Below are 14,589 nucleotides of genomic sequence, written 5' to 3'. Positions count from 1 at the left end.
CAGGGTGTTTCTGATAAGTTTGTCATAAATTAAGGGGCATGTTCTTTGGGTGCACGATCATTTTGAGTCGAAAATCGTGATATGAACCAAGAAGTGATATCTAGTTTATTAGGGAGAAGGTATAAGATGCTTAAATATTCGCGCGCCATAGTCCCAGTCCTTCTTTCAAAATACAAGGGGGATGTAAAATGAGGCCGGGCTATTTCGCTACACTCTCCTCAGTCGGAAAATAGGTAATTTTCGTCATTCGCGTCGCGCTGACGTGAGTTTTCAAGAACCAATGAGAAGCTGGTTGTAATTTAGAGGCGGGGATTAACTCAGGACCTACGTCTTTTGGACTGGAGATAAAGCTAGCTAGAAATGTGGCGAATTTATACCTTCTCCCTAGAAAACTAGATATTACTTTTTGTATGAACCCTGGCAGAGTATAGATGGTCTATTTTGAATTATTATTTTTTTTTGCGGTCTATTAAGTGGAGTAGATTCATACTTATTCCGTGTGTACATTAGTGATTGTTCTTGAAACTTTATACTGGAAAGGTACTTTACTTAATTGTCTGTTCACGTATAGAAAGGTTAATTCCGAAAATAGATCTTGGGAAAAGTTTTGTTCGTTCGGTCTATTATTCTTCGCGAATATTTGCCTACTTTAGTAAGTACATTTCCCAAATATGGAAAAAATAAATAAACTTCGTTCGTAAGTGTTGTACTTTTACAGGAATTCCCCTTTATATAATATTAATCCATATTATTTTACTTCCTCGAATCCTTTTTAGTTATAATTAATTTTTAAATATTTAAGAATATGAATTATTATTCTTGCTATAGGAGATAATTAGTTATGAATTTTTAAGTAGTACGGTTACATTTCGATTAAAATCATTTGTATTAATGATCAAAGTAAGCCTGCAGTCTGTAATATGAGCGCCCCCTATATTAAGATCTTTCAAGATTGGCCCGAGGTACAAAGAGAATCACGTGTCCTTTTCGAATTAGGCTTAAAAATATTTGTGAAATATAAACTTAGTACTTAAATTGATTTGAAGTGTGGAACGTCTAGAGCATTATAAGTGGCGCAATAAAAATTCCACTTGTCACCTCTATTATTGTTTTTCGCCGCTAAAAAGCTAATTGTTTTGGTAAAAGTTTTTTATGGTAAAAGCGTTATTTGTATTGTAGACGTATAGCCATAAATCGCAGTCAAGTATTTACTTATTTAGTTTAAATTTTCTCCGAGTGAACGTGGAATTTTCTCGATAAAAACCTCTCTCAATTATCAGATATATCTCAAACAAAATTCCCACAACATATTTTAAAGACAATGAGACATAAACCCTCCCTGTGTCGCAATTCAATTTTTTTTCTTCAAAGATTTCATTTCTAAAGTTTAAAATTTTTCTTTTGTCTTTAAAATAGGCTCTGCTTAAGGGGCAACGAGCGCTCTTTCGAATACGCAATGGACTTCTGGCCAATATCTTGGACAAGTACGAAGAGGACGTGAAAAAAAATAATAACTTTCATTTGGGCAGCGGTAACACTACGACCACCGGAAGTAACAAGTCATCTCCCAATAAGCATCATCGGAAGTATCACGACGAAGACGCGGAAGACATCACTCACGTTCGTAACTTGTTAAACATGTCTTCCAACCAAGTCAGCGAGCAGCAACCGTTGTTGAGCAACGGCAACGCTTGCACCGATAATGTTTGGGGGGATAAACGCAACAGCGGCGGAAGCGAAATCATCGAAATCTACTCGGACAACATTCAGGGACACCCTCACACGAATGGATTAAGTCGAAGGGAAAAGAATGGTAGCGAGAATCATCATAATCATCATCATTATCAGTTGACCTCTTCGTCCGAAGGTGTTGTCAGCATCCCTTTACCCGCCCCCGAAAAGGAAGAACCACGATTTCCACCTGAAAAATGGAAGACCTTCTTGGCCGTTGTCTTTTTCACGTTTAACGTCACGTTGAATCTCACGTGCTTGGCCATAATCCACGACCGAGTACCTGATCGCTCAAAGAATCCACCTTTACCCGACATATTTTTCGACCTTTTTCCCCCAATTGACTGGGCTTTAGACGTCTCCGAAATCATTATTATGATTTCAATATGGTCAACCCTGCTTTTCATATTTGTGCACAAACACAGGTAAGCTATATAAACTTTTAAATCATATTTCTTATTTACTTAAATAATTAAGGGGTTTGCTTATTAATCTTTTGGGAGTACTATAATGGACCTAATCATCGTTCAATCGCGCTTTAATCGATCAATATCGTGCGCGATCGTGTGACCTATAACCGATCGATACTGCCCCATTAGATTAGATTGTATTGTATTTGTTTGAACCATGGAAATACATGTCATTTTTTTCATGGATATTTATGAAAGTTATGTGATATATTTGTTTACGTATTACGTAATTGAAATTTAATCTTGTTATTTGATATGGCTAGTATTGAATGCCGAGTGCAAAGCATCAAGTAGATTATATTTTTTAGGCGGTTCAACGCACTCGCTATATATGTTCATATGGGTTCAAAGCCCCTATACGCGTTACTTTTCTTCATTGGCTCTATAGTCTACCGTCATAAAAATCCATAGAACGATTTTCTTTCCCAATCCACAGATGAAGTTATTTCCAGGCCAGTTTACAAACGAACTTTAAGTGAAATCAATATCTATAAATACAGCCTAGCACTAATTTTAAAAACACTATAGTACAATCAAATTCTAAAAAAAGGAGCTGAAGTTCTCGTATTTTCTATAAATTTTAAACTTAAGGCCTACTCAGACTCTACTAAAATCTAAGTTCACGTTGGTGAAGTCGCTTTTCTCGCTACACTACCCATACTTTTCGTAATGCTAGAGGTTTACTGCTCGAGCTATAGTTCAAGAACGATAAGGGAGAATTGAAGTCCTACACTCGGTGGTTAATTTAGTCTGCATAACTAAGCCTTTGACAGCGCCTCACCAGGCGTACCTCGCTTTATCTATGACCTACGTGGTCACTTCATGACGAGCTCCAGTATGTAACCAGTGACAAACTTATGGTGAACATATCTTATGAACTTATGGTGCTGAAACGAAATTTATCAGGCGACCGACGGGAACATAAGATTTTTCTCGAGTGTGAATGGGCCTTTAGTTACCGTACACGCCTGTTGAATATATGTGTTTACGAATACGCCGTTAGTTTTTCAAACAACAGGTTAATTTTGCACCGTCGCTAAAGCTAAACCCACCTACACTGCGTGACATATATTAAATTGAACAGTTCATATCGCCTACATGTGACATACATTGTAAATTACACCCATACCGTACTAGCCAGTTGAAGGTTAAATTTTTGTTAACATATCCCAGCTAACAGACAAAAATACTGGTCCCTCCATATGCTCCACGAATAAAAAGGGGGTACATACATCTGCCTTAGATCATATCTATATGGAATTTAACGTCGGGGAGTGAAGTTTCAGTGCTTGTGTACTATACGAACTTAAAAGGCCTAGCATAAGTTTATAAGATATGTTCCATAAGTATGACGACACTAATGCTAGAGACTTAAAGCTCGAGCTAGTTCGAGAACGACAAGCGAAAATTGAAGTCCTACACTCTTTGCAGTCTATCATCCTATTTAGTCTGTATTAAGCCTTTGACAGCGCCTCACCAGGCGTCGCTTTACCCCGAATCTGTGACCTACGTTGTCACTTCATGACAAGCTCCAGTTTGTAACCAGTGACAAACTTATGGCCAACATATCTTATAAACTTATGGTCCTAGGTTTATATTAGCTGCAAGAGGGGATATACAAATTAATAGAGTAAGGCCCTTTGACAGTGCCTCATCCATCAGGCGTCGCTTTACATCGAATCTATGACCTACTTCAATCACTTCATGACAAGCTCCAGTTTGTAACCAGTGACAAACTTATGGAACATATATTATAAACTTATGGTCCTAGGTTTATATTAGTTGGATGCAAGAGGGGATATAAAAATTAATACAGAATAAGGCTTGTTATTAAGATATTTTTTCTCGACGGGCGCCGACGTAGAAACTCGATACGCCTCGCAGCTATATCAAGGTTAAAAGACTATATCATCCTTTATAATAACTTGTACCATGACTTAAAAAAAATCTGGTTCCTCGCATCACAAGACCTAGATGGTACATGTATTGACTTATACATCCACACATCCACCTTTTTAACTCGAGTTTTTATCTGGATTATGTTCCTTGACGTACCCACGTTACTTAAAGGGTTAGTGCCACCTGTACAAAAATGAGAGCGATAGCTAGTAATTTAGTATGGGTGGGGGAGCCAGAGAGAAATTCCAACTTGTGCCTACCTCTTTAAAATCAGCTCTAAAATAGTACGTATATTGAGCTACAATAAGGGACAAATAATATCAATTTTCAAACTGGTTACTAGCCCTTTAAAAGCATCTTAAAAGATAAGCCGTTAAAATGCTTTCTAAAATCTTACGAAAACTTAAGTTTAGAGTGCCAAAATGCGAATTCTTTTTTAAATTTATGTAAAGAAAATAAATGTACATCTAGATTTGATAATTTAATGGAAAAATAAATGTTAATTTAATTAAATTTCTTTTAATTCCAGGTTCATTATCCTACGAAGAGTATTTTTCTTGATGGCTTTGTTTTATCTAATGAGAAGTGTAACTATGTTTGTCACCCAAGTTCCGGTTGCCAGTACCACATATTTCTGTTCACCACGGGTAAGTTTTTACATATTCACGCCTTGTCATGTCAAGTGTTAAAACGAGAGCTTTCAAATGAGACCAATTAGGTCAAAATCGGTTAATTAGTAAAGAAGTTATATCATTTTGAAAATTTATTTAAAATACCAATGTTTTTTTTTTTTAAATCCAATTTGTATCTAACCCAGTTTTATGCTAAATCTGTTGCAAACCCCCTCCGTACAATAGAGTAATATCGGTAGAGAGGGGGAGTTAACTGTGTATCCCCTTCGTTGGAGGCAACTTTGTATTAGAGAATACTATTTGCCTTCGGAAAGGGGGATATCACTAAGGTAAGAGATAGAGGGTTATGACGTTGCCATATATGTGAAAGATATTACTCTATTGCAACCGATGTATTTTTGTTAGAGACTCATTGCAATTTCCAAATAAAGTAGTATAAACAACTAAACAAGAGAACAAATAAACAAGAGACCCAAACAATTAAACACTATAGCTCCCAACCTAGCCTTAGGAAAAGAACACCATCAAAGCCATCCACTTCAACCCCACTTGTCGGAATCTGAGTGTATATATATATTCTATTACCTCATTTCTAAAGACTGAAACAATTAACAGTTCGGGAGCTAATTAAATCCTTTAATTTCGCCTGGAGATATAGGCAGGGGGATAGTCAAAATAGCTCGCGCGACGAATTCCGTTCTAGAACCCGCTCGCTTACCACCAACCATCCCTAAAAGAGAGGGAAGGGTTGTTGCTTTGTAGAACAGCAAGCAAGCAGCCTTTCAAGCTAAGCTTCCTCCGCACCTTTTTCTTCTCTCACCCAGTCTCTTTGCCCCCCCCCCAAAATTAACGAATTCTACTAGGTTGGAGTATTAAATGCGTTCAATCGCGAGCTTTTGCCCCATTGGGTCTAAACCCCAAAAAGTCCTAGCATAAGTTTATAAGATATGTTCAGCATAAGTTTGTCACTGGTTACAAACTGGAGCTTGTCATAAAGTGAATGAAGTAGGTCATAGATTCGAGGTAAAGCTACACATGGTGACTCAGGCGCTGTCAAAGGCTTAGTAATATAGACTAAATAGGACCTAGATGGAACTATTGCAAAACTAACAGAAGTATAGGTAGTGTCATCCTTATGGAACATATTTTATAAACTTATGGTCCTAGCAACACTTCACTCCATTACTTCTTTTTTTGAGTTTCCAAAACGTGTTGGTTCATTGGATGGAGTAAAGGAAGTTTTAAATTAAACTCTATTTGCATAATTTGGTGTTAGGCAAATTAGGAAATGATGTTTTTTAAAGCGAGAGGGCTCGATTTATTAGAGGAAATGAAACGTAAAAATGTTTTTAAATTGGTTGGTCTTAATTCTTAATTCAGCCGGGGTTCTTATTTCACGTGATCTTTTCTAAGTACTGACTACGAAGAAGAACTATCATTATCTTTTATTGATGATTATTTTTTTCTCTTTTATTTTATTAGGAAAATTCCACAACAGCAGCGTTAATAGTAAAGAGAGTATTACGTATTATGAGCGGTTTTGGCCTTTCAATTAATGGGCAGCACATTTACTGTGGCGACTATATCTACAGCGGCCATACTGTCACGTTAACAATGTCTTATCTTGTCATTCGCGAATGTAAGCCAAATAATTTACATATTCTTGTTTTTTGGTTTAGGGTGTAAAGATTGGGTTATTTATTTATTTATGTACTATGTTTGTGGATGTTTTTCCACTAATGTTCTAATTTTTAAAAATTCCGATTTCAAAACCAGTTCTTCAAAATAAAGGTTATTATAGTGGTTGGGGTCAGATTCTTTAAGGTCAGAACTTAGCTGGTCCTACATTTATTTAGGCAGTCACATACTGGATAGGCAAAATCGTGCAATTGTAATCATTGTTTATTATGTTTCGACAAAATTATCATCATGATGATGTGTTGTTGGCCATTGCCCATCGAGTGTTTTTGAGATATTTCTCTGTTTTGTAATGTTCTGGCGTTACTCTTCGTGTTTTTAATTTTACACGGAATTTTATTGCGGTAAAATTTTTGGTCTTACTTTGCCATATAGTTCCGTTATAAATTAGGATCGAATTCCATGATGAAACAATGTTTAAAAATTGCTTAGTTTCCAAAAAATTCAGTGAAAGAGATAACGTTTTTTGCAACTTATTGATAATGAACTAACAATTCACCTCAAACCCCGGTGGGTGGGTACATGTTGTTTTGTTATCTGAAGACTGAAGAAAATACGCGTTCTAAGCAAAATAAATGACGAAACAAAAAATAAAACCAACCCAATCTTCACCATGTACCACCAATATTTCGTAGTTTGACCTTTGACACCTTGAATAAACAACCTATTTTTATATAATTCCCTAACAGATACTCCTCGAAGATGGTTTCCTTTACATTATCTTTCTTGGACAGCTAGCGCTGCTGGTATCGTTTTCGTCTTACTTTCCAGGGGTCATTACTCGGTGGATGTTGTCATTGCTTATTACGTCACGACACGCGTCTTTTGGATATATCACACCATGTGTAATAACCAAATATTAAAGGTAGTAATAGATAACCCACCCAAGGAGCGTATAAATCATTAAGATGTCTAATTACGACTATTTTCTATACAGAAAAATGGACCCAATAATTTCCTAGCTAGAACGTGGTGGTTTAGTATCTTCACTTATTTTGAAAAGAACGTTGGTGGTTGCGTACCTAGACAATACGAATGGCCATTACCTTGGCCAAGGCGATTTCTTAAAAGATCACGGATCTCCTAGTACCTTCCTATCCTATCCAGGGAGTTGCCAAGTTTTGTTTGGTAAATAATTTAATTAATTATAATCCTAATAAATATTTAAATAAAATATAATGCTCCAAGTTTTAATTGGAGCGGTTATTACTAGACCTCATTTTTAATTACGGAGTTTTATTTTATGCAATATTTTATTAGTACCCCAATATAGTTTTATTGTATGCCCTTGCTTAATAAGTACTAGGGGGGCGGCGGTAATTAAACTCGAAGATAACTTGTATCAGTTTTCAATTATTTCAAGTATAAGTAGTAAAGTGTACGATAAATTCGAAATTCGAAAGACTTGGACTTTGTGGGCTTTCCACCATAATAATCATAAACGCTATCTGCAATATTTAAGTGCTAAAAAAAGTGTACATATGTTGTAGAATATAGTCTTTGGGAGCCTTGGACTTAAACTCCCTTAAAATTCAATTGTTTTATTACTATTATTATTATTATTTGTTTCGCTATTATTTTATTTTAAAAATAAAATGTTGTTTATTTTTGGTGATTATCCTAAATTTTATTGTTTATTATGTAACCTATTAACCTCTTCCCTACCTCTTAATTAAAAACAGACAGCTAGTTAATTTTTTGGGTCAAATTAATTAAAATTAATGTTAACATCGTATCATTTTGATTCATTAAACCAGAAGTAAGATGAGACTAGATGTGAAGAGCTCTAGCATTGATACTTGATAGTAGATCCTAGCACTAGTGAACAAATTTGAGGATTTTATGCCGCTTCCATCGCGCCTACACTAGAGAGAAAAAAATTGGTCGAGTTCCAAAAACATTTCCTACCCCCTTCCCCTCAACCTAAAGCCGCGGAACACGGACGCGGCTCCTTGAATCCAGTTCGGCCCTCTACCGCCACGAGCGTCTCACTATTTAGAGGGGAAATTCAGAAACCGCTACCAGAGGGCCAACCGTTGGTCGTGTTATCAAGAATATTCACTTTCGCCAAGTGAAGAATTTGGCTAGCTCAGTACTTCTAGTCTCATCTTACTTCTGATTCATTATACAATACTTAACCTCGCTCTAAAAATAGTCACTAAATTGGTTAAGCAATTTATTTCTTTATTTTTATTTCAAGGTAATTTCAATCGTAAAGACAGACATCACCCCCAATATTAGACACGTGTTAGTCGTTCGTTTAGTGACGTCAACGTTTATTATTGAAGTTTATTTATAAAAATAAATTTATAGCGTGGCAAGAAGAAAAAAATCCCCTGGGTTTCTTGGGTGTAAAAAGGGGTATTCCTATGAAGAAAATACTGCGAAAGAAATTTGGACAAAATCCAAACTTTAAATTTATAAAAAAAGAAATCGTATGTTTTAGAAAAGGGGTTCCTCCAACAGCACCCTAAAATAACTAAGATACAAATCAACGTAACTTCACTCTACTAACTATACTTAACCCCTTTATGTAAGGCTACGTGAGAAAAAACTCCTTTAAACTGTTTTTGTAGTTAGTGTACGCTTGGGTTGAATTTAAGATGGTTTTTAAAAGTCAGGATTGACGTCACTCTTACTTTAGGGTTATTTCTTTTATTTTTTTTTTGTTTATATTAAAGTTTCTTTTAATTTAATCTTATCCCGTGATCCTAGTGCAGTGTTACCGGTCTTTGAAACCAGTCCAATTCAAAGAAGTAGACAGATAAAAGCAAGGGCTTTAATTTCAAGGACTTTTAGTTATTCCCAGAAGTGTATCGCAATATCAAGAGTAGATAAATTGGGAGTGTATAGAGATGTGAGTCGTAAATTACCGGTAATTCACCGCGTAAATTACCAATTTATATCTTACCGTAATTTAAAATGGTAATTTACCAGTAAATTACGTAAATTACCGAGGTAATAAGCCTGTGAAAGTATAAAATACCATAAATTACGGTAATTTTTGTTATTCCAAAATTTTAATCGGTAATTTACCGGCAATTTTTCGGTAATTTACCGGCAATTTTTCGGTAATTTACCGGCAATTTGTCGGTAATTTACCGGCAATCTTTCGGTAATTTACGTACAATTTTCCGGTAGTTTACGTGCAATTTTCCGGTAACTTACGTGCAATTTTCCGGTAACTTACGTGCAATTTTCCGGTACTTTACGTGCAATTTTCCGGTACTTTACGTGCAATTTTCGGGTAATTTACGTGCAATTTTCGGGTAATTTACGTGCAATTTTCGGGTAATTTACGTGCAATCTTTCGGTAATTTACCGGCAATCTTTCGATAATTTACGTGCAATTTTCGGGTAATTTACGTGCAATTTTCGGGTAATTTACGTGCAATTTTCGGGTAATTTACGTGCAATTTTCGGGTAATTTACGTGCAATTTTCGGGTAATTTACGTGCAATTTTCGGGTAATTTACGTGCAATTTTCGGGTAATTTACGTGCAATTTTCGGGTAATTTACGTGCAATTTTCGGGTAATTTACGTGCAATCTTTCGGGTAATTTACGTGCAATCTTTCGGGTAATTTACCGGCAATTTTCCGGTAATTTACGTGCAATTTTCCGGTAATTTACGTGCAATTTTCCGGTAATTTACGTGCAATTTTCCGGTAATTTACGTGCAATTTTCCGGTAATTTACGTGCAATTTTCCGGTAATTTACCGGCAATTTTTCGGTAAATTACCATTTTTTAAAAATTACGGTAATTTCACATCTCTAGGAGTGTACACAACTCTCCTTTATTTGCTATTGCTACTATTTTAGATCATAAACAATTTATAAAGTAAATATTTGTATTTTATGTTAATTATTTCGTATTTTTTCGTTTCGTTTCAGAAGGTTAAAGGTGTGTGTGGATTTTTTTCGCGAAAAAAGCAAGTGCAACAGAGCTAAAGGACTGACAGCCTAAGAAACTTAAGTTGTGACTCTGGTTTAATAGCCCTGATTTCTTCAAATATATATATATATAATAGCCCCAAAAAGTTGTTTATTTTTTGGTGGTAACGTATTAACAGAAACCTTTTGCAAATAAAAAGTCTACGGTACATTTCAAAAATGATTCCATTATAAACAAAAACAAACAAATAAATAAACAAACAAACAAACACGCGCGCTGTTTTTTTTCGAATTATACCTACAAAAAAAAAAAAAGAAAACTTTACGAATCTCACCATTGTTAAAAATGGTAATATATAAAGTTCCCATAAATGTATAATTTTTCTTCAAAAATTATAAAGAAAAATTTGGCTGGGTGAAAATTACGCGCCTATTTCTTGAAAACTTGTTGACAAAATCTAAGGAAAATGAACTTTTTTTTTAAAATAAATAAATAAATGAAAAAAACTTAACTAGAAAAATATCAAAAAAATTAAAAATAAAAATAAAACCAATATTTATATATTTAGCTGATTTAAAGGAAAATTTGTCTAAAAACCTTTTAATGCACATCCCGTTCGTTATTTTAATTTTTTTGAGTAAATTTTTAGTCAAAAAGAATTGATTTTTTTTTTTTGAAATTTAGTATGTGAGAGTTTAGTGATAAAAATTTCAAGTCTATATTCAACTAAAAACCTCCACCAAAACAGCAGTTAATTATTTTATAATCAACCCAGTATTTTTGTCTCTGAAAAACTAAATTTAAATATATAGCCAAATGATAAAACAAAAATAATTATAATAAGAAAGTTTTAAAAACCAGTTTAACTTAGATTTAAATTTTTACTAACGAAAAAAAAAAATGAAACGTAAATTCCTCATATTTTAATGAATGTTCTTAATTAATTAAAAAAACAACTGCCAGAGTTTTTGTATTGGCGTATTTTTAATTTTGAAAATTTGCAAAATGTTTTTTTTTTTTGGATTTTTGTATTAGTTAAATATACAAAAAAAAAGGAAAAAAAAAACTATTCTAACCATTCCTGCCAAGGCCATTTTCTAAATACTGGTAAAGATATTTAAATACTGTACAGCTAAAACTTAAAACTTAATAAAAAAAAGCCAATTAAATTTAATCTTTTTAATTAAGTGTTGAGATTAAAAAATATTTAAATATTATTTTTTTGAAATACTTTTATTTTTAATTAATTAAATAATTAAATAATTAATTAATTAATGTTTTTAAATTAGATATTAATTTTAGTTTGGCTAGGTTAATTCTGTAACTAAACTTAATCTATCTATTGTTAAACTGGATTTATTATTATTATTATCGAATAATTTCTGATAAATAATAGTTAAAATTAAAACAAAAAACCGAAATTTGCCTGAAAAAAAAAATATTATAAAGAGTCAACTTAATTAAATTAAATTAAATTAAATATTTTACTAGGAAATTAAAAAAAAAACCTGAATCCGCTTGCATTTAATGATAGATAAAAAACTAAAAAACAAAACTTAACCCACAGAGCGTATTATATTAAAAAAAAAAATAAAAATGAAAAACCAGTGCTTTAAACGCTCATTGTGCTTAAAAAAACCAACTAAGTGTGATATTTCATAAAAACAAAAAAATATAAAAATAAAAAATGTTTTAAAATAAATAAAAAAAAATTGTCAGTTTTATGAAATTTGTATTTTTGTCTGGGTTAGAAAAATTAATATGAAATGCGGATAGCCCAAAAAAAAAAATGTATTAAAAAGTGTTTTAAAATAATGTATACCTCCCCTCTCTATCGCAAAAACAAACAAAGCTACCTTAAATTAAATATATTCCTAATGTAATATTTAAAAAAAAAATAATAATTAAGTTTTAATGTTAAGGGAAAAAAGAAAAAGAAAAAATAACATATCTTTTAAGTAAGTTAATTATTTTCTCTGTTTTGCCATAAGAAATTTGGCAAAAACAATAGTTAAAATTTTAATTATACTATTTAGTCAGTTTTCTGATAAAAACTGATTATACATACTAAGAAAAAAAACAAAACCACGTGACCACACCTCTCTCCGTCCCTATATGGAATAGGCTATCAAAGGGCAGTTTTCATATGGCTTCAAAAATTAATTAAACCAAGAAGTGATATCTAGTTTATTAGAGAGAAGTTATAAATTCGCCCCACATTTCCAGCTTTATCTCCAGTCCAAACGTAGACGTGTCCGCAGAGTTAATCCCCGCCTCTAAATTACAACCAGCCAGCATCTCATTGGTGCTTGAAAACTCACGTCAGCGCGACGCGAATGACGAAAATTACAGTCATATTTTCCGACTGAGGAGCGAAATATCCCGGCCTCCTTTTACGTCCCCCCCCCTGTATTTTGAAAGGGGGACTGGGACTAAGGCGCACGAATACTTAGGCATCTTATACCTTCTCCCTAATAAACTAGATATCACTTCTTGATTAAACTAAGCTTAAACCCTAATTAATTAATTAAAATTAAATATATATATATACTGATAACTAAATTGTCTGAAGTTCAACCCAATCTTTTCTACCCCCAATCTAATCTAATCTAATCTTAGTTTCATTTTCAAAAAAACGAACCCTATACATTAGTTTAATTAATTAATTAACTTAAAAGTTAATGGAAAATTAATTTTTAGGACTTGACTTAAGAAATGGCGAGTTTTGAAAATATACAGGTGCGTTGTGCCTTTTTCAAATATAGTAGAAAATTATAATGTTATAAAAAAAAGAAAACTAAGAAATATTAGATTTAAATGAGAGAGAAGTGAAATATAAATGATAATAAAAAAAAACCTCTTGTATTTTGCATCGTTCGTGTTCGAAACAATGTTGTCCTAAATAATAAATGTCTTTTTGACAAAAAAAAAAGTATTTGAAGTGCATGGGAATTTTTTCATTTACGATCGAGTACATGCCCGAAGTTCGAATTTTAATATCTTGAATTTCCATGGACGTTTTACGTTAATTTTCCCTGATTAAATATGCAGATTTTGATGAATGGGGGTTCAAAAATTACTTTTATTTGTTGGTTTTGATTAAATGATTAGTTATCAACATGAGAGTGTCACTCATAAGAAAGCGCCATATTGGAATATGCCTAAAAATGGATTTCCTAGACTTTATGGTTCCATATTCAACCTTCAGTCGCTCTTACATGTCCTTTACAATCCTAGAAGTGAGCAGCTGGTTCGATTTTAATACAAACACTTCGACTTAACAAAAGTATATAGATATAAAAACAAAAAGTACACTTCGTTGAAAGTTGCTGGCGCCGTGTAATATGGGAAGCCCTTCCCTCCTTCATCCCAGAATAATGTCGACCCCCCCTCTGCGTATGATTGATTAGCTTTCCGACCGTGGAGGGCACAGGGAACAAGCCGGGTCGCCGTGAATAGGCTCATGAACTAACGGATGCTAGCTCTAGTACCAAAAATTAAAGTTAGGATCGCCAGCATCGTGTACTACTTTCTATAAACCTATGACGTTAAGAAGCTCTTCTCTGATTGGTTAATTCGTGAAGGGGGTTGAGAGGAGGGTAGTTTGCTTCTCAGTTTACCACCATAGGCAGGGAATTGTTAACGAAGTGTACTTTTTCTTTTCATATCTATACACTTTTGGACTTAAGTAATGACTCAGTCGCTTTTTTTTTTAAATAAACAACAACTAGGGTATCAATAATTATTCTTTATTCAAGGGTTTATTTTGAGTATTCATGGCGGGTTTTTGGGCAGCGGCGCAAGCGACACACCATAAATGTCTCCTTTTCTTACGGTTAGCTCGTAGTACCATCTTTTCCTTTTGTACGATTCTTTTCCTATTCAACTTGGACGACAATTCAGCCGATTCAATTGGTCCGGCTTCCAAATCCAAAGAGGTAACGCTGGCCAAATCTTCTTCGAAACTACTGCATCTTTCGAGTTCGACCACGACTTTCCCTTCTAAATTGACAATCTTTCGTCGTACGACGTTTTTGCGAACTTTAGGCTTAGGTTCCTTCGGAGGTTTATAATGAAAAGGGTTCATAGTCCTTAACTTTTCAAGTCTTTGAACGATGCGATTAATGTTAATCGAATCGAGGCATAAGGATTTCGATGATGATTGGTTTTTAGTTGTTTGACGGACGAATGCGTCGTGGTCGTAGGGTACAAATGGAACCTTATTGGGGTCAGGCTTATAGGTCAAATCGTCCGCGTTCTCTTC

The 14,589-nt window shown here is 33.8% G+C and overlaps 1 protein-coding gene across 2 annotated transcripts in view; it reads left to right on the top strand.

Moving 5' to 3' along the window:
* The window catches only part of LOC149651744 (phosphatidylcholine:ceramide cholinephosphotransferase 2-like), a 34,676-nt gene extending 21,419 nt beyond the window's left edge, over window positions 1–13,257 (top strand). For both annotated transcript variants that reach the window (XM_089848806.1, XM_089848805.1), the window contains exons 2-7: window positions 1,417–2,156; window positions 4,630–4,747; window positions 6,215–6,371; window positions 7,120–7,295; window positions 7,368–7,558; window positions 10,325–13,257. In XM_089848806.1, the coding sequence (XP_089704932.1) occupies window positions 1,639–2,156; window positions 4,630–4,747; window positions 6,215–6,371; window positions 7,120–7,295; window positions 7,368–7,517 (1,119 nt within the window). In that variant the 5' untranslated portion in view covers window positions 1,417–1,638 and the 3' untranslated portion in view covers window positions 7,518–7,558; window positions 10,325–13,257. The remainder of the gene's footprint in view (window positions 1–1,416; window positions 2,157–4,629; window positions 4,748–6,214; window positions 6,372–7,119; window positions 7,296–7,367; window positions 7,559–10,324) is intronic.
* The last annotated feature ends 1,332 nt before the right edge of the window (window positions 13,258–14,589 follow it).

Source organism: Phalangium opilio, unplaced genomic scaffold (assembly GCF_054372755.1).
Source record: "Phalangium opilio isolate 3A_F unplaced genomic scaffold, DU_Popi_V2 ptg000082l_1, whole genome shotgun sequence".
Classification (NCBI taxonomy): domain Eukaryota; kingdom Metazoa; phylum Arthropoda; class Arachnida; order Opiliones; family Phalangiidae; genus Phalangium; species Phalangium opilio.
The sequence above is the reverse complement of the archived record's forward strand: the minus strand, read 5'-3'. Positions and strand labels throughout refer to the sequence as shown.